General features: G+C 37.2%; 1 protein-coding gene across 4 annotated transcripts in view; it reads right to left on the reverse strand.

The window, feature by feature from the left end:
* Positions 1-10267: 10267 nt before the first annotated feature.
* Positions 10268-21510, reverse strand: part of LOC133247620 (uncharacterized) — a 30266-nt gene continuing 19023 nt past the window's right edge. The window contains exons 4-9 of one of the 4 annotated variants that reach the window (XR_009736451.1): positions 21021-21139; positions 18268-18410; positions 13730-13927; positions 11564-11625; positions 10719-10762; positions 10268-10449 (exon numbers count right to left, since the gene is read on the reverse strand). Coding sequence is in view for 3 of the 4 variants with exons in the window: in XM_061416639.1 (XP_061272623.1) it covers positions 11580-11625; positions 13730-13927; positions 18268-18410; positions 21021-21139 (506 nt within the window). In the remaining variant the exon portion in view is untranslated. Of the gene's footprint in view, positions 10763-11563; positions 11626-13729; positions 13928-18267; positions 18411-21020; positions 21140-21510 lie in introns of all 4 variants that reach the window. The other 3 variants (XM_061416647.1, XM_061416639.1, XM_061416629.1) reach the window with 3 other exon arrangements.

A 21510-nucleotide genomic window follows, 5' to 3' on the forward strand; every position in this document is an offset into this window, starting at 1 on the left:
CTGCAATCACCATCTACAGTGATTTTGGAGCCCAAAAAAGTAAAGTCTAACACTGTTTCCCCATCTATTTTCCATGAAGTAATGGGACCAGATGCCATGATCTTCGTTTTCTGAATGTTGAGCTTTAAGCCAACTTTTTCACTCTCCTCTTTCACTTTCATCAAGAGGCTCTTTAGTTCCTCTTCACTTTCTGCCATAAGGGTGGTGTCATCTGCATAGTTGAGGTTATTGATATTTCTCCCGGCAATCTTGATTCCAGCTTGTGCTTCTTCCAGCCCAGCGTTTCTCATGATGTACTCTCCATATAAGTTAAATAAGCAGGGTGACAATATACAGCCTTGATGTACTCCTCTTCCTATTTGGAACCAGTCTGTTTTTCCATGTCCAGTTCTAACTGCTGCTTCCTGACCTTCATACAGATTTCTCAAGAGGCAGGTCAGGTGCTCTGGTATTCCCATCTTTTTCAGAATTTTCCAGTTTCTTGTGATTCACACTGTCAAAGGCTTTAGCATAGTCAATAAAGCAGAAATAGATGTTTTTCTGGAACTCTTTTGCTTTTTCCATGATCCAGCGGATGTTGGCAATTTGATCCCTGGTTCCTCTGCCTTTTCTAAAAACCAGCTTGAACATCAGGAAGTTCACGGTTCACGAATTGCTGAAGCCTGGCTTGGAGAATTTTGAGCATTACTTTCCTAGTGGGTGAGATGAGTGCAATTGTGCAGTAGTTTGAGCATTCTTTGGCATTGCCTTTCTTTGGGATTGGAATGAAAACTGACCTTTTCCAGTCCTGTGGCCACTGCTGAATTTTCCAAATTTGCTGGCATATTGAGTGCAGCACTTTCACTGCATCATCTTTCAGGATTTGAAATAGCTCAACTGGAATTCCATCACCCCCACTACTAAAAATATTATAAAATATCAGATTTTTATCTAGTGAAACACACACTGTTACAACTTTTAAATCAAAGCTAGATTATGTGTGCTCTTTTGTGTAGGTTACAAAACTGTGGCGAGTTAAGTGTGGGAGGAGCCAGGCCAAAGATGTGCATAAACCCTCACCTAAAATTTAGAGTATTAGAATAACAATGCATGATAAAATTCATTTGCTTTTCATAAATTTATTTCCTCCCACCAATGAGCCATTTTCTATGTTTATCCATGGTAATTTACTGAGAGAAAAGACACACAGCTTTTTAAAAATGTGTTTTAGACAGATAATGGTCTTAAAAGCAGAGGAAATATATCCAGTCGTTGAACAGGTGTGTGCTTGCAAAAGGGAAATAAATGAACCTTTTAAAACACAATTTTTCACCAAAATGAGTTTTACTTCTAAAAAATGATGGCAATATACCCTACAGATACTTAATATAAATTCATCTGAAAGGCATCCTTGATCTTTTTACTCAGTGATCAATTGCTTTGTCTTTATTTTTAGTTTAGAAAGCCAAAGAGAGAAGCCATAATTCTTCGGAATAATACAGACCAATATTCAGCTATTTGCTTGAATTTTATAGCTCTGTGTGAGATAAATGTACATTCACTTTGGTTCCTTATTTTAATCCTTAATTTACACAACAAAGCTTTGCCATGTTATTAGCTTTCTGTGTTATACAATAGGCAGAGAATAGCATTAACTCTCTCTGACCAGATTGGCAATAGGTTGAGAATGTGTAAGAGTTGGATCAATAAAACATAATCAAGGTATTATTTTCTTTGTTTATAGGTTTTACTTAGGTAAAATTCTATTCAATGTTTAATATAAAATCTATCAGCATATTTGTATGTATATATGTAAACACATGAGGCTTCCCAGGTGGCTCAGTGGCAAAGCATCCGCCTGCAATGCAAGAGACACAGGAGATGTGGGTTCGATCCCTGAATTGGGAAGATCCCCTGGAGGAGGAAATGGCAACCCACTCTAGTATTCTCACCTGGAGAATTCCATGGACAGAGGAGTCTCGCAGGCTGCAGTCCATGGGATCTCAAACAGTCTAACACAACTGAGTGACAGCACACACACACGCACACACATGCACACACATGCAAACACATACTCTAATATTCAGAGTAGAGTAAGATTTATTTAAATGGCATTTTGGCCATGGGACTCAGGAATGCTAGAATCCTACCTCCCACAATTTTCAGGAAGGTGATAAATGAAAAGAGCAATAACTAGTTAAACAAAAGGACATCTTATTATAACTTAAGTCTCTGCCCCAAAGACCATTGGCAAAGTCTAGTAAATTACACACACTGTGATTTAGTAGAATTTACACCCCAGCTAGATATGTGAGGGGGTGCCATCCTGCTGAGCCCAGATTTGACATTAGGAAATGACCATTCTTATAGAACAAAAGCAGACAAAAGAACACTGGCTCTATTTGCCCAGCAATGACCATACCTGGACCACCAGACTGGCATACGTATCTCCCAGACCAAGGCAAAGTCTCCTGCAAGCAGGACAGTGACAGGCGAAGTATGTGTATGTGTTTGTTTGAGAGAGAGAAAGAAGGGGGAGAGGCAGGGAGGGAGGAAAGGGAGAAGAAAGATGGTGCCCTTACCATGTTCCAAATACAGAAAAGGGTGAATTAGGAAAATAAAAGCCACCTCATAAGCTCCACCCATAAAAAATGCAATGGAGTCAGTAATCAGTGTCTAGGCAGTTCAGCCCTCTTTCCTTGAGCTGAAGGAAAAGGGACAGCAGAACTGCTGGCTTGAGGTCTGATTTGGTTAGGGGAAGGAGTGAGAAAATGGACAGAAAAGAAGCTGGGGCAAGGCCAAGGCTCTCCTTTGTCCCACAAGAGTCCTTGTCTCAGTGAGATTTTTGGTGTTCATAAAATATTTTGTCAGCCTTATAATGTATTTTTTTATATATAACTTTTTTTCAACCCTAGAGATTTAACCTCAAGGAGAATATACTCAGATTTCACATTCATCCACTTAATACTCATTAAGAACAAAATTTTGTTTTGGAGGGGTATAAAGAATTAAGATGAATCCAGCTCTTGAAGCAACTTGCATTTTAGACATTATCAAAATAGCTAGACTATACAATATAAAATGAAAATTACTTTAAAATATTTATAGCTCAAGGACACTGAGAATTTAGAGAAACATTTTTTTTAATTAGCAGTAATATATTTCACAATGATAATTATAATGTAATGTATTTTGGAGGTGGCTCAGATGATAAAGAAGCCTCCTGCAATGTGGGAGATCTGGCCTTGATTCCAAGGGTTGGGAAGATCCCACTCCAGTATTCCTGCTTGGAAAATCCCCATGGACAGAGGAGCCTGCCTGGCTGCAGTCCATAGAGTCACAAAGCAACAGAGGGGTGAAGCACAGCACAGCACAGCACAACCTTTTAGAAATTCTGAACAGAACTGATAGAATATGTCTTTTAAAGAGAAAAAAGCAGCTAAGCAAATATACACCTGCATAATTCAAATATTGATGCATCTGCTCCAAAGCTCTAAAACCAATTGGAAATTTTGTTTCATGACTGCAATTAGCCTTTAAAAAGATGAGCATCTATTAACATAGTTTGGTAGTATAATGACAAGCAATTAGTTATAATTGTCCTATTCTGGAAAGAAATAATAATTGGAAGCAGATGACTTCTAAAGGAATTGAAAAGTGAGCTTGCTCACTTAATTTTTTAAAAGTTGACACAGGGAATTCATTAAATTCTTTTCTAACTTTGGGGATTTCTAGTTAGCTTTTCTGCCCTTCCTTCATCATCCTCACCCCATTAATTAGTTTAATCATTTACATTTTCCTTGTAATATAAGAGAAAATATCAGGGTACTTTTAAGAACCTGGAAGCTGAAGAAAATTCCCTACAAGATGAAATTAATTACACTTATTTGAAAGATTTGAACAGTTAGTTGGAAATTGCAAAAGGCAGACATCAGTTCAATACAGGATGAACTTCCCAGAGATTCAGATGGATCAAAAGTAGTTTTATTCAATGTTTTTAATTCTTCAATTTGCTCAAATGTAAGCTGGAAAGCCTTTTACTGGATAATATAGAGTTGATCCAAGCATTCACTGGATGCTGTTGAGAAGCTGGACTAGTTGATATGTAAGATTTCTTCGTACATGAATGAGCTTCTCTCCCTGAAATAATTTTCTAATGAAGGAGTTATTTGCATTGTGCTGTCTCTCAGAAAGTCATGGTTGTGAATAGTATCTACACAATTAATTCCTGCCACTATTTTGAACTAAAGTCATTAAGAAAATCATGAACCTACACACGTGTTTCATTCAGGGGAAGAATGAAACTGGGACACAAACACAGACGTGAAATAGTAAATGATTTTAGGATATCCTTTTATGCCGATCACTCTGTGTATTGAAGAAGAACTGAATAGTAGAACTGTTGAAGGATGAATGTACCTAAAATTTTTATAGTAGGAACTTTATATGGTTCTGTTGAGTTAAATAGAATATGGCCAGAAAATCTTTGGCACCTATGTACAAAATTCCTACAAAAATAGCTCTGTTGCTGATTTTTTTTTTTTAATCCCTGCATATTTCCTAATAACGTATGCCTGCTAGTATGTTTAAGCTATGGGAGTGAGTGGTTCAGATCTCTGGGGATTATAGAATATACAAGGAAGTATTTTACACAGGTCAAGTGAATAGATTTATCTGAAATAATAGCAATACCACCATTGGACATATAATATCATTGCTGATAGCTATTAGAACTGCTGGCACCACAATGAATAAATAGCCTCAATTTGGGATTTAGCTTTTATTTAGTCAATTTCCCTTGGTCCAGTTGGTTCCCTCTGGTGTAGGTAAGCATCACCAACTTGAGTCAATGTGCTCTGGCCACACTGACCATAGGACCTATACCTCTTAAGATCAGAAAATCAGATTGCTATTCAATATAAGCTTTCTCTTAGAAATAGTGTAACACATATTTTGAGACCCTAATTACATTGCATTTAGCCATTATTCTTCATAGCTATCTACCACCCAGCACCTCTTATGAAACCCATGATTTTCCTTGTAATTAGACTGTTTTTGCTTGCAGATAATAACTTAATTCAAAGTAATTTAAATAATAAAACAATTTGCTGGCTGTCATAACTCCCCAGCTTTTCATGTCTTCATAATTAGAGAGTCATTTCCTAGGCAGGTTGATAAGAAGTCTAGGGGTCCCCAAGGAGAGAGGGGTCTGGAATTCTCAAGAAGGAACAAAGGACAAACTTTTTTTCCATCTACATTCCATAAGATTATATAACAATAATGTATCCTGCCTGAGGACAATCTCTGGATTAAACCTTCTGGCTAATTCTGTTATCTTAAAATGTAAATTATGGGAGTAGGTCTGGTGAGGTCTTTACAACCTCCAGACATCTTTGGATTCATTGAAAAGTATATAACTCCATTGCTAACACTAGAAAGCAGGTACTCTTTCTACCCCCTCTGATGTCTATGTCACAAGCTTTATCTCCTTTATACTTAAATAAAACTTTATTACACAAAAGCTCTGAGCGATCAAGCCTTGTCTCTGGCCCCAGATTGAATTCTTCTCCTCCGGAGGCCAAGGATCCCTGCATCTTTGCGTGATTCAGCAACAACCTTTCAATAATTTATGTCTATTTCCAGCACTATTGCCCTAATTAAAGCTTTTTTAATACATTTTACTGAAAGTATTATAATTGTATCCTACTTGGTAGTTATACCACCCCATTTATGGTTTCTGATGGTAGGCTGCTGCTACTGCTGCTGCTGCTGCTAAGTCGCTTCAGTTTTGTCCGACTCTGTGCAACCCCATAGACGGCAGCCCACCCGGCTCCCCGTCCCTGGGATTCTCCAGGCAAAAACACTGAAGTGGGTTGCCATTTCCTTCTCCAATGCATGAAAGTGAAAATTGAAAGTGAAATCGCTCAGTCATGTCCAACTCTTCGCGACCCCATGGACTGCAGCCTACCAGGCTCCTCCGTCCATGGGATTTTCCAGGCAACAGTACTGGAGTGGGGTGCCATTGCCTTCTCTTTATTCAACATTTTACATGCCAATTCTGCTATTTTGGTTGGCAATACCAAATATCAAACACTTTATTGTATTGAATAAGTAAAGTTTCTGTCTGTAAATTTGAGAAGGTGAAGGAATTCCAGTTGAGCTATTTCAAATCCTAAAAGAGGATACTGTTAAAGTGCTGCACTCAATATGCCAGCAAATTTGGAAAACTCAGCAGTGGCCACAGGACTGGAAAAGGTCAGTTTTCATTCCAATACCAAAGAAAGGCAATGACAAAGAATGTTCAAATTATCGCACAGTTGGACTCATCTCACATGCTACCAAAGTAATTCTCAAAATTCTCCAAGCCAGGCTTCAACAGTATGTGAACGGTGAACTTCCAGATGTTCAAGCTGGTTTTAGAAAAGGCAGAGGAACCAGAGATCAAATTGCCAACCTCCTCTGGATCATCAAAAAAGCAAAAGAGTTCCAGAAAAACATTTACTTCTGCTTTATTGATTATGCAAAAGCCTTTGTATTGATCACAATAAATTGTGAAAAATTCTGAAAGAGTTGGGGATACCTGACGACCTGACCTGCCTCCTGAGAAATCTGTATGCAGGTCAAGAAGCAACAGTTAGAACTGGACATGAAACAACAGACTGGTTCCAAATCGGGAAAGGAGTACATCAAGGCTGTATATTGTCACCCTCCTTATTTAACTTCTATGTAGAGTACATCATGAGAAACGCTGGGCTTGATGAAGCCCAAGCTGGAATCAAGATTGCCAGGAAAAATATGAATAACCTCAGATATGCAGATGACACCACCCTTATGGCAGAAAATGAAGATGAACTAAAGAACCTTTCGATGAAAGTGAAAGAAGAGAGTGAAAAAGTTGGCTTAAAGCTCAACATTCAGAAAACGAAGATCATGGCATCTGGTCCCATCAATTCATAGCAAAAAGATGGGGAAACAATGGAAACAGTGACAGACTTTAGTTTTTTGATCTCCAAAAATACTGCAGATGGTGACTGCAACCATGAAATTAAAAGATGCTTGCTCCTTGGAAGAAAAGTTATGACCAACCTAGATAACATATTAAAAAGCAGAGACATTACTTTACCAACAGAAGCCCATCTAGTGAAACCTTTGGTTTTTCCAGTAGTCATGTATGGATGTGATAGTTGGACTATAAAGAAAGCTGAGCACCAAAGAATTGATGCTTTTGAACTGTGGTGTTGGAGAAGACTCTTAAGAGTCCCTTGGACTGCAAGGAGATACAACCAGTCCATCCTAAAGTAGATCAGTCCTGGATGTTCATTGGAAGGACTGATGCTGAAGCTGAAACTCCAATATTTGGGCCACCTGATGGGAAGAACAGACTCATTGGAAGAGACCCTGATGCTTGGAAAGATTGAAGGCAGGAGGAGAAGGGGATGACAGAGGATGAGATGATTGGATGACATCACTGAGTAGATGGACAGAGTTTGAGCAAGCTCTGGGAGTTGGTGATGGACTAGGAAGCCTGGAGTGCTGAAGTCCATGGGGTTGCTAAGAGTCAGACAAAACTGAGGGACTGAACTGAATTGAAATTTGAGGAGGTTTGTTAGTTGGGAAAGGCTAGGTTATGGTGTATCATCAAATGGAATCTTATAGGTTAATGACATGTGTTCACCCTCTCTTGCTGTACATCCTTTGTAGGTTGACTGCAGCTCTGCCTCACACCATATTCACATAAGGACCTAGACTGATGGAGTAGCCATTATCTGGAAATTTGCCTGCTAATGTAAGTGCAAGAAAAGAAAGTGTGACAAAGCACAAACTCATTTTCAAAGTTTCCGCCTATAAGTGACTTGCGTCAGACTCATTTACATTTCACTGGCCAAATCAGTTTGCTTGACACATTTGACTTCAAAGAGTAGGGGCAAGTATACACCTCTTCTGGGGAGGGCAGCGAATACTGATAAAGAGTAAAGCAATCAACCACATGAGGGACTTCCCCGGTGGTCCACTGGTTAAGACTTCACCTTTCAATGCAAGGAGTGCAAGTTCAATCCCTGTTCAGGGAGTTGAGATCCCACAAGCCTAGGAGCCAAAACCAAAACAAAAAACAGAAACACGTTATCAAAAAAAAAAAAAAAAAACTCATAAAGAAAACCAACCATATGACCTTAAAATTTAGAGTAGAGGTCAGTAAATGATAACCTATCATATACTTTCTTAAACAAAAGTTTTATTGGGACACAGTCACACCCATTAATTTACATGTGGTCTACGGCTGCTTTTGCACTAAAAATGGCAGAGTTGAGTGGTTAGTACAGAGGCCATATAGCCAATAAAACCTACAGTATTTACTCTCTGGGCCTTTACTGAAAGTATTTTCCCACACTGAGTTAGAGAGGCAGAAGGTTACATGTGTAAACATCTAAAATGAAATGTGTCCCAGTTTCTTATTTACTTCATGAGTAAAGTCCCTGTTTTTTTTGAAAGCAGGCAAAATCTAATTTTTTTTTAAATCAAATAGAAGCAGTAATGAGAAAATATGCCATAAGACCAATATTTTTTTAAAGTACTTTTTACAGAGAAAACAGATCTGATTGAAATGATGAGGGAAGAGTTTTGGAGGAAATACTATTCAAAATGAGCGTTGAAAGGAGAAAGGTGTTCTCAGGGGTGCTTTCAAAGGAAAAGTATTGCAGAAATCGAAAAACTTGAACAAGAAAAGTTTAGGATATGTTCAAGGAATAGTGAATTCTTGATTATGATTAAATACTAGGATTTGTGATGCTAGAATTTGGGAAGATGAAGCTGTTGCTAGAAATACAAAAGTACCATCTTGAATTTTAAAATTAGAACCAAATTATTAGAAGAGACAGCAAAAGTGTTGAAAGGTGTTCAGGGTTTGAATCTTGGGTTTGCCATGTGACCTACCTTTATCATCAATCTTAAAAAAATTACTTAACCCCTCTGAGCTTCAGATACTCCTGCCTATAAAATAATAACCACAACCTCACAGTTTTTTGAGGACTTAAAGATGAATGTACAGTTTCTGTCCTATGTCTGATGCATAATAGATATTCAAAAGTTACAGCTATTTTTATTAATATTTTACTCTTTTTTAAACCACTGTCAATATACTTCTCTGATTTTTCTAGCCAGGCCCATTCCTAACTTAGATACAATTTCTAGGTTTTGTATCCCTTTTCATGCTGTGTTATCTGACTGGAAGAACCTGCTACTACCTGGGAAGGTCTACGACTCTTCAATATCCATCTCAGATGGCTTCCTGTAATTTAAAATGAAATCTCTTCCTTTCACTTACTCATATAATAGCTATTCATAACACAGTTCTTTGAATTTAAGGTCTTTGTGTGTAATCTTCAATCATTCATAAGATCCTTGAGGGAAGGGGCTGTGTCTTGGTCTTGTTAGAATCTTTGTTATATAATTTTACAAGCAGAAGTTAGTTGGCAGAATGATTCAGAAAGCATGTTATTTATTTCATGCTAGGATCTCTAGATAATCAATAAACCATCTTAGGAAAACCTTAATTCTGCAACTCCATTGATCTTTATCAATAAAAAAAATATAGTCATAAGTTGTTTTGGGTGTTGACCTTTCTGTAAATTTTGAAAGCAATGAAAGTGAATTGTGTTCTTTCTTATTAGCACATAGGGAAGGCAGTCTCAAAATTGTATTTGTGAAATTCTCTAAAAAGAAGCTTTACCATTATTGTTTATTTTCTAAGTACTCCATGAATAGCATATGGCTTAGGACCTCCCTAAAGTTCTGCTGTGTGAAAATCACTAATAAATGACAGAATATTTAAAATGAAGAATCCAGTGCATGTGATTTAAAATTGTACAAGGTGCTTCTAATCGTCCCTTTTCCTTCTGATAGGTTCAGATATTTAAAGCAGTACATTCTAAGTAAGGAGCTTATAGTCTTAGGGGTGGACCAGAAGAGTCCCTGGAGCATGGGAAAACCTTAGAGCCCTTATTTATGTTAAATTTTTATTGCCATCATTTAAAAATCTTTAATTCTATGTTTTTAAATAGATGTTATATATTCATTTTAGTATTTTATGTATACAACTTCTAAAAATATTAAACAGTAAATTAATAAAATAAAATTATTTAAATTATTTAAAATCTATGTGCTCAAAATTTATTTACTGATAAGGCATAGAATTTTAAAAACTGGAGAAAACTGGATAAAAGGAAAGCAATAGATATATAAATATATAATATGTGTGTGTATATATATATATATATAACAAGTCATAATACTTAGTCATACATTTCTTGTTTATTCATTTTTAAAAACAATGGTGGTGGCTTGTTTCTATACAGATTTCATTAGGATACAATACATATTTTTGAAAAAATATTGGTTTCTGGTGGTGGAGTATCTTCTGGTAGCTTCAGGATCCCATCCAGCATTTTTAAGTTTGGCAAACAGGAGAACACTCTAAAGCAAAAGTTAAAGAAAAAAAAGTAACTGTACCGAACAAAAGAATTGTATTTCACTTACTCTGTAAATGAGTGGACTTTGCCTATTGTTAAAAGGAAGATGAGTGGCTATCACTTTATTCTGTTTTCCTTATCTTTGCAATGACATTAAGGTAAAGTACAATTTGTGTTGATTGAGCTGATGACCCTGTCATAGATTGCCTCTCTGGAAGCTACTAGATCGTTCAGCAGATTCTAAGTATTGAGCAGAGGAGTGAAACTGCATACACTCTGTTTTCATAAGAGAACATCATTCCAGTTTTTACAATGTCCTATGAAGAAAAAAAAAATCAATGAGTGGATTTAGCTAACTAACCATGAGAGAAAGAATGAGATCATGAGATATGTACACATTATAAAATTGGAAGCTGTTTTTTAAAGTAAAGCAAGTCTGAGTTGTCTAGTGATAGTTAAGGAAGAATTCTGGATGAGAGTTATAAGAGGGGGTGGGAAACAATTTTGTGCTGAGTTATTTTCTCTTGACAGAGGAGCTCACATTTCAAATTTAGACAGTCACTTCCAGCTTCAGGAGGTGGTCTTTCATGTCAACCCAGTTAAACAGTAGCCGTATGCCTAGCAGCTTTATAAAGCAGCGTTTTCTTTCGAGTGGACAGCTTTCCTGATTGGGGAGTTCTGGTGGCTCAGGCCAGGGGAAATGGAAGACAGTGGCGTTGGCCCAGGATGAAAGATGCTGAACCTTTCAGGAGACATGCCATGCCGACTAATGATGGTGCCAACCTCCTGGAATACTCCCATTGGCTGCATGATTTTCTTAGCTCTAAATGCTTTCTGCACATTATCTCATCCTCAAAACAATCCTGTCAAGTTAGTTTTTACCCCCTATTTTAAGTAACTTATCCAAGATCATAAAGCCTGTAGGTGATGGAGTAAAGATTAAAATCTGTCTTCTGGCTCCAGTTTTCAGACTTGGCAGGAACTCCTAGTCCCCCCCTTTCTTTTTTTAAAGTCAAACTATTGGTGAACTAAGATAATCCTGACTTCTGAAGAATGGTAAAAGAATTTGCCTGTGGGTGTCCCAAGAAGTGGGCTGCCCTCTACCTCCTGGGACTTACACCATTAGCTCTATCATTAAGTCCTTTCTCTTTTGAACTGTGCTGTCTTCTTATTGGAGGATCTGAAACAAAGGAGGAAGGGAAGACAGTCACAATTCTAGGTGTCAGTGATCAAGAAAAGCTTATACTTAAATATTCTGATCATGATGTAAAGGGTCACTGAAAGTCTGGCCTAAATTCTCAACACAAATGTACCCAGTGACAAAATGAATGCTGCTGTAATCCTCATGTGGATTTTTGGCTAGATAATTAAACCTAAATTTGGATGAACTTGAGACTTCAGCTTAGTGCTTCAGTAGGAGTGAATACTTAAATCCTTCTCTCATGCTTTAAAATGACCACATCTTTCTGTTTAAAGCAACCCTGCACTACCTTGGTCAATACAACCTGGCTTTTTGTAGACTGATTGTCAGTATGTATGCACCTTGGACTCAATCCAATCGAATTAATACTAAACAAATAGAAGAACCTCATTATATCCTTCTTTTCCACATAAATTCTATACCACCTCATGAATTCTGAAGACAGCTTTATAGTGAGACTTCAGGGCATATCAGATTTCAGACAGTTAATCTAACACTATTGTTATAAGGCATTCTTTGAAGACAGGCAAGTGACTGAGTTGGGACCAAAGTGTTTTCTAAAATCCCACATATTAATTAACCAAACTGAAATACAATACTAATAAATATTTTTAAGACAGACATGTGCTATTTTATGAATGACATTGAAATGTCTAACTAAAACTCCTCTGACTGTAGGAAATAGAATTAATTTTAAGCTTCAAAACATTATTTTGGTTAAATATTAGTTCAATATTAAAGCAACTGTGCCACCAGATTTTGCTTATATAATATCAATTTGAGAATTTATTGTCACAGAATATGAAATTTTGCTTTCAGACTATAGTCAAAGGGAAAACAATTGCAGTAATGAGATTTACGTAGTAACAACAGAGATTAGAATTTTTATTTTGACAATTTTCATTGCACATCATGGACTGAAGAGTCTGATATTATACAGGCCTCTGGAATATAGTTGCTATTATGGGAAAATGCCAGTATGAGAAAGGAAAGTGGTGAGAGAACTATATTTTGTGGAAATTGGATGTGGAGGAAGGACTATAATCACAGACCAGAATGGAGCCTAGAAATGATCTAACCCTTTGTGAGACAGATTCAGAGTGAGAGATGAGATGACTTGTGGTCATCTGGGGGCAAATATAGGTCTAGAACTCAGCTGCTTGTTTCTACCATTTTAATTTCCATAAGTATACTAACAGTGTGGGCTGCCAGGTGGCTCAGTGGTAAAGAATCTGCCTGCATTGCAGAAAGTGCAGAAGACATGGTTTCAGTCCCTGGGTCAGGAAGATCCCCTGGAGGAGGGCATGGTGACCCACTTCAGTTTTCTTGCCTCAAGAATCCCATGGACAAAGGAGTCTGACAGGCTACAGTCCACAGGGTCTCAAAGACTCAGGCACAACTGAAGCAGATGAGCACACACACGTACTAATAGTGGTGCTGGGAATTAGCTGCAGATAAATGGATGGACATATTACTTGGTGCACACTCAAGGTTGTTTAGATTCCATTATTATCACCATTAAGAATGTTCCTAATATTGACAAAGAAATAAAAATGGTTTATTCTTGGAAGGTTTCCAGCTCTTTCAACCACCAGAGAAGATCGAATCAATTACTTTTTTTGTATTCACTTAATTAATGGTGCCCTTGTGGCCCAAAGATATGAAAATAAAACCAGAGAATAAACAGTTTATAAGATGGTCACTTGGGCCTTGATGAGAACCTACATTTAGAAATTTTATAAAAGACATCTGCTGAATATCATGAGAGAAAATGCATAGGATTTGCAAGTCTAAAATTAAATATCTAAGTTTATGTATAGTCCCATTACAGGAGGAGCCTAAAATTTGCACAGCATTGTAAATTAACTGACAGAAGAGTATATTAAAAATTAAACACACACACACAAGATCAGTTCAAATCAGTTCAAATCTCACTTTAGGTGAGATTAGAAGCATGAATTGTTCAACACGCAGTAGATAAGCTAAATACCTGCTGAGCAAATTTAAGCAAGATGGGAACAATGGTTAAAAGTATAAGATTCAATGAAGTAGAAAAGATGACTTAAAGCATTTGGGACCTCACCGTTTTCGGTAGTTTTGGTGAAATTCACAAGGGTTCCTCTTGAGCATAAGGGATTCCAGTGGCGTGCACCGTAAGCTGGACAGCCCAGTCAGAGTCTCAATATGGTTGTCAGCCAAGGATAAATGCTGTATCTGAGGGATCTTTGGCAATTGCTTGAAAGATGTGAGATGGTTTTTGTTCATATTTAAAACTCTGCAACTGTATATAAAATATAAACATCCTGTCATTTGTCTCCTAAAGAGGATGGTGAACTACCAAATACTGCAAAGCACTAGCATGCCTCACCTAGACTATGATACCTCAAAGGTGTGACAGGGACATTTTCTACAAATATGGTGGGAAAGAAAAACGAAATATGTATATTAAAATATTAAGAGAAAATAAACAGGGCAGATAAGACTGAAAGCTTGTCTAAGGCAAGACTATGTTTTCTTTTCACTGTGTTTGGTTCTTGGTGACTTCTCAATAAGTCCTGGATGAAAGAGTAAAGGGCTGCTTGAAATCTCAGCAATATAAAAGTTCACTCAAAGCTTCTGAAGAGTATTGCCCCTAAGTAGTGAGATTATAATTGTTTTCCTTTCTTTCTACTTTTCTGTACTTAAATTCAATATTGAGAAAATAGTATTTAAAAATTTTTTTTAAGTCCTTTTTTTTTAATGCAAAAGAAAGCTAAAATTACCCTTGGGAACAGAAATCTGTGTTAGGCATTGAGGTTGAATACATTTTCCTGACAGAATATAATGCTTCTTAATATTTTGCCTTAAAACCATAATTGTATAAAACCATGCCATTAAAGAAAATAATTCCAAATCCATCACTGACGCCTTGCCTTACAGAAAAATTCCTTTATGCATAAGCTGGGATTTAATACTCTGAGGGAAACACAGGGTATTTATTTATAAACCTCATGGCCCACAAAGACACTTGGTAAATAATTATCGCTGAAGGCCTGGCGTGCTGCAATTCATGGGGTCGCAAAGAGTCGGACACGACTGAGCGACTGAACTGAACAGTAAACATGGTGCTAAACAGAGAGATGACAGTCACACAGCAGCATGACAAATTAAATTCACTTTGAACCGCCCCGCACGTTTCATTGTAATTTTTCACATCCATTATTTTCATTTCCCTTGTTTCCTTCTATTTTCCATAGGGATATTTTGCAGTCTTAACCATATCTTTGATAACTTCAGGTTTCCACTCTTTCCTAGGTGTGTGCCATGTAAACAGTTGTATCTGACTGTTCTTGCTTGGAGAATCTCAGGAACGGGGGAGCCTGGCGGGCTGCCGTCTATGGGTTGCACAGAGTCGGACACGACTGAAGTGACTTAGCAGCAGCAGTAGATGTTTTTCTGGAACTCTCTTGCTTTTTCGATGACCCAATGGATGTTGGCAATTTGCTCTCTGCTCCTCTGACTTTTCTGAATCCAGCTTGCACATCTGGAAGTTCATGGTTCACGTACTGCTGAAGCCTGGCTTGGAGAATTTTGAGCATTACTTTGCTAGCGTGTGAGATAAGTGCAATTGTGCAGTAGTTTGAGCATTCTTTGGCATTGCCTTTCTTTGGGATTGGAATTAAAACTGACCCTTTCCAGTTCTGTGGCCACTGCTGAGTTTTCCAGATTTGCTGGCATATTGAGTGCAGCACTTTCACAGCATCATCTTTTAGGATTTGAAATAGCTTAACTGGAATTTCATCCCCTCCACTCACTTTGTACATAGTAATGCCTCCAAAGGCCCACTTGACTTCACATTCCAGGATGTCTGGCTCTGGGTGAGTGATCATACCATCATGATTATCTGGGCCATGAAGATCTTTTTTGTATTAGTTCTTCTGTGTATTTTTGCCACCTCTTCTTAATATCTTCTTCTGTTAGGTCCATACCATTTTTGTCCTTTACCGAGCCCATCTTTGCATGAAATATTCGCTTGGTATCTCTAATTTTCTTGAAGAGATCTCTAGTTTTTCCCATTCTATTGTTTCCCTCCATTTCTTTGCATTGATCTTTGAGGAAGGCTTTCTTATCTCTCCTTGCTATTCTTTGGAACTCTGCATTCAAATAGGTATATCTTCCATTTCTCCTTTGCCTTTTGCTTCTCTTCTTTTCATGGCTATTTGTAAGGCCTTCTCAGACAACCATTTTGCCTTTTTGCATTTATTTTTCTTGGGGATGGTCTTGATCCCTGCCTCCTGTACAATGTCATGAACCTGCATCCATAGTTCATCAGGCACTCTATCGGATCTAATCCCTTGAATCTATTTGTCACTTCCACTATAATCATAAGGGATTTGATTTCGGTCATACCTGAATGGTCTAGTGGTTTTCCCTACTTTCTTCAACTTCAGTCTGAATTTGGCAATAAGGAGTTTATGGTCTGAGCCATAGTCAGCTCCCAGTCTTGTTTTTGCTGACAGTATAGAGCTTCTCCATCTTTGGCTTCAAAGAATATAATCAATCTGATTTCAGTGTTGACCATCTGGTGATGTCCACGTGTAGAGTCTTCTTTTGTGTTGTTGGAAGAGGGTGTTTGATATGACCAGTGCATTCTCTTGACAAAACTCTACTAGCCTTTGCCCTGCTTCATTCTGTACTCCAAGGCCAAATCAGCCTCTCATATTCACCATCGCACAGATCCTCAGTCAATTGGATAATGTTAGGGGACATGACTGACAAACCAAGTGTGATTTTTCTCCTGGGGCAACAGAGAAGGAGGCTATGAATATACATGCATCAATTTTCTACTCTCTTGATACATTGATTTGACAGTTGTAGAGTCTGAATTGCAATTATATAATTTACATTATACATTGTATTTCTGAAGAAAGAAAGGCCAAAAGAATACATCTAAAGAATACTAAAACTGGGTCGTCTTTTCTTTAATGATAAGAGTTTCCCTTTTTCTCTCTTTTTTATATAAGATAGGAAAAATTTGGAAGTTTACTGATTTGGATCAAGTCAAATTCACATACCCCAAATTAATGGTCTTCTAGCGTAGTGTTTCTAAAGTATGCTATGTGACTATTAATATTTTTTCTTGTACATTTATTTAAATAAGTATTACAAAATATAACCAATACATCCTTATTTTGTCCCTAGAAGAGAGGCTAAGGGGAAAAATTGAACAAATTAACATCAAGTAACTGATGCTGGGAAAAATTGAGGGCAAGAGGAGAGTGGCATGACAGAGGATGAGATGGTTGGATGGTATCACTGTCTCAGTGGACAGGAGTTTGAGCAAACTCAGGGAGTTAGTGAAAGACAGAAAAACCTGGCATGTTGTAATTCGTGTGGTCACAGAGTCGGACATGACTTAGTGACTGAACAACAAACTGAATAAATTAAAATGGCAGTGATATTAAGATTCCTCTGAAAACTTTTATTTTGGTATTTTTAAATTTGTCATTTGAAAAGAACATAAGTAAAATCAAATGTTACACAAGTCTGTCTAAAGTTGGGAAGGGACTTTGAAAATGACTGAAGATCTTCAGGGATCATTGCATATTCTGCCACTTCCTCTGTCTGCTGGCCCGTTTCGCTCCCCTGTTAACTGTGATGAGCTCTTTTCGTTGCCCCGCCTCAGCCCCGGCTCAGAGATGTAACTTAACTCGCTCGAGGATTTACCATTCCTTCTTGTTGCTGCTTAATATTTCCTAATTCTTTTCTGGGAAATTCTGTCTGCCCCTCTGATGGCTACCACAGCTTGCTCTAGCTATACATCTGCTTGGTGAAGCAAAGGGCAGCTCCCCACAGAGTTCTCAAGCAATCCTGAGCAAGGAGGCAGATTATCTTTAATATTATCTTTAGTGTCCTTGGGACATCAAAGAGTCCACATAAATTAAAATTTCTTTTATGTCTGTCACTGTTCTCATTGACAACTCCTACCCCTCTATTAGAATGTAAAGAATTTTATCTTAAATCAAATAAGAGATTAAATTGAAAATAAATAAAATGTTCTCAGTTAAAAAAAATTTTCTTTTTTAAAGCAAGTGAACCTGAAGTCAAGACTCGTGTTAACTACCTATAGAGTCTTTCCCTGTAAATGGTCAATAAACATGACTAAAAATCACTATCTTACAATGATAATGTATATATAATGTGATTGTATTTCCAGTTCACTACACAAGGAACATAGCAAGCTTTTCTGCCGATACGTCCTATGATTATTAATTATTCCCCTAAGAACTGATAATAACAATATTAATTTGAAAAGGAATAGATTTTTCCTGCTAAATTGTGACAGTTTGATTTATAAATTTCCCTTTTTGCCTTGCTCAGACATCGCTTAGCACTCTCACTTTCTTTTTTTTGGTTTGTTTTTATTTTCTTTTTTTTAATTTTTTTTAATTTTATTTTATTTTTAAACTTTACATAATTGTATTAGTTTTGCCAAATATCAAAATGAATCAAAAAGCACTTTCACTTTCAAGGCCTGACCACATGAAGGGAGCCACAATAGGTAAAGACATTGATCACATGTACCCATATAATAAAGACTTGACTTTAACTTAGAAACTGGACATGCTAAGGAGAAGGTACCTTGGCAATCTTAAGGCACTTAAATCCACCAGTGAATTGTCCACTAACCAGAGGGTTTCAACTCGAATTAGTCTTCTAAGAATCCTGTTAAAATTTTCAACTTGATAAGGGTCCCCCAAATCCTGAAATGAAAGGTTCAAATTCTGAAGGGAAAAACAAATAAAAAGAAAAAGCAAGTGCTTTGTCAACTTTTAAAAATAGTTTTTAATTTTAACTGTTATATATTTAAGTCAGCAGTTTTTACTGTTTTGTTTTTTGGTCTTCTAAAATATTCACACATCCAAATACTCACAATTATTGCAGAGATTTTCAAGATAGGAAAGGAGGATGAAGATATTGACTGGATTGTTTAGAATTAAACACCAGGTGGGAGGTGGCAGATAGAGATGGAAAGATCCTTAGATTTTGAAATTTTTCTGATATGAAAAGTAGAGGGGGTAAAGCCCTGTTTGGGTTTATATGATTAGTTATCTTTGAATGTGAAAGTCACTCAGTTGTGTCTGACTCTGTGACCCCCATGGACTATACAGTCCATGAAATCTCCAGGCCAGAATACTGGAGTGGGTAGCCATTCCTTTCTCCAGGGGATCTTCCCAACCCAGGGATCGCACCCAGGTCTTTAGCCTCCTTGGAAATACTCAGAAATTTCATTTATAAAAATTTCAGAGTTAGATGCCATCATTCAAAAGATGGAAAATGTGATTTCATTTTAAAATAACCAGGGGTATATACATATATGAGGTGTGACATTGGAGAAGGTAATGGCACCCCACTCCAGTACTGTTGCCTGGAAAATCCCATGGATGGAGGAGCCTGGTAGGCTGCAGTCCATGGGGTCGCGAAGAGTCGGACACGACTGAGCGACTTCACTTTCACTTTTCACTTTCCACTTTCATGCATTGGAGAAGGAAATGGCAACCCACTCCAGTGTTCTTGCCTGGAGAATCCCAGGGACGGCAGAGTCTGGTGGGCTGCTGTCTATGGGGTTGCACAGTGTTGGACACGACTGAAGCAACTTAGAAGCAGCAGCTGCAGTGTGACATATTTCTGAGATAGTGGATATTTTATTGTTACTTTTAACATGAGTCAACTTTGATGTCAAAGAGATTAAAACCACTCTTAGTGGTAGCATTGCTCTTGTAAACTCTATTTCTAAAAGTCAAGTTTACTTTTTTTGTTTCCAAAATTTTGCCGTAAATTTCTGTGACTAGAAATTATTGCATAAGATGACATTCCTTTTTTTAAATTGAAGCAAAATAATTTACCATTTTTAAAGAAATACAGATATCTCTATCTAAAAAAGGTCTTGATATATTCAGATATTAAACATTATGAAATTTGATACTTTAAGTTCTATTTTCCCAGAATATTAAAGGTCTTCATTCTAAACAAAACTAAAGAAATATTGAGATTATATCTATCATTCCCACATTAAACATCACCTTCTCAAATAGGCTGCTTTTCCCAATAAGTTTTTCTGTAATAGATTAGGCTTCATTTAGCCATTCGCTTGCAGTACAATTATCTAAAGGCCAATAAAACTTTCTATGAGAAATTTTTAGCAAGGTACCATTGGCCTTTGCAATATATCCACGGTTTAAATGACAGCTATAAAGAACAAATGCTTGTATACACTGGAATAATTACTTTTAAAAGAATCCTGGGAGTGGAGGTTAAAGTTTTAGGTGTGTTATTTAAATTTTTCAAGTAAATAAGTAGGTGCACTATATAAATTTTAAAGAGTGGAATGTATCCATTATAGGTGACTAATTAAAATTAATTTTAGAAAGAAAAGAAAACACTGTACTGGGAAACAATATTCTACTTTCCTAGCTTCCCTTAATAAGTTGTGTGACCTCGGGCAAATAGTTTCTTTTTCTAAACGTTCCTTTCCTTTTTGAAAGGAAAGTGTTTGGACCAGACCCAATCTGAAGCTCCTTCCCAACCCCTAATTCTAGAATTCTATGACATACAAGATTCATCTGTGAAACAGAAGAGGCATTGGGAGATCCCAATAAGTCTCATTTCTGGAAGATTTCCTAAAATCCTCACATGCAATTTGATCACTTTGAAAAGTCTCAAAAATATTGGCATCTTACTCTGTTATAAAGAAGTTCATTATTCTTTTATTGCTACCAATGTTTATTTTTCACAGTTAAGTCTTCAGTCCTCTGCTTAACCATGACTTGAAAGCTTGAGTGATGGCAACCTCACAGGTGGGTAATGGTTGAGAGCCAACTATGGGAACTGTTTCAATGCTAGTGGCTCAGCCAGCTGAGTCATTTTCAGCACCAAGAAACCACATCTCAAATCCTTCACTGCTGAAAGTTTGATTTGTTCCACGATAGCTCTGTTCAGACCCCAGTGGCTGCCCTAGATCATTAAAACTTTTAGCTTTTACCACATCATTCAGAGTCCAGACTACATCATAAACTCATTGATAAGGATTATCATTCAACACTTGACTTTTTTATTATCAAAAATACAATTTCATTCTCCGTTCTTTTAAACTTTTTCCAAAGTTCAGCAATATCAATATAAAATGATTAGAAAATAAGTAGCATTTCTTGATGAAGATAAAGGGTGGGGAAAAGAGATGGATCACCAGTCACAACTATTTTCAGAGAAATTTCTAGAGATGTGCTTAAATGTGTTTTGATGTTTATTCTGGCAATTGATCTTTCTAAAAAATGCCATAATTTAGTCAACGAAGGAAATATACTTTTTTTTTTTTTTTTTTTTTAAGCTCTCACCGTGCAGTCCTCCCAGTTTTCCTGCAGCCACGTTTCCCATTTGTTTTTCTCAAGGACTCTTTTCTGTGAAGGCAAAGTACATTCCTCCTCTCTGAAGAGCAGCTCTTCGGCAGAGGGTCCTGAGCAGAAATCACAAGGTGAGATCTTGGAAGTAGGTTCCGGAAAACAGGACCAACACCCTCGCTGGATGCTTGACTGGTTGTTTTAAACTTCCACTTGATATTAGGACTGAGGGAGATAGGATTGAACTCTTATGCCCCAATAGTGTGAGCATTAACAAAATGTGATGTATGTGACTAAATACACTTCTGCCTGCCTAATCAGGCTGGGGGAGAGATGGGGACAGAAGAGGAGCCAGGACTTGACCACTATGAACACTTTCTAATTGTTTAAAATTATTTTCCCTGAAATTTGCTGAATAACTCTCATGTCTTCCAAACAAAATACAGTGAAACCTCTAATGTGAAAACACTAAATCAGATGCCCAGGT

The sequence above is a fragment of the Bos javanicus genome, chromosome 1 (genome assembly GCF_032452875.1).
Source record: "Bos javanicus breed banteng chromosome 1, ARS-OSU_banteng_1.0, whole genome shotgun sequence".
Lineage (NCBI taxonomy): Eukaryota > Metazoa > Chordata > Mammalia > Artiodactyla > Bovidae > Bos > Bos javanicus.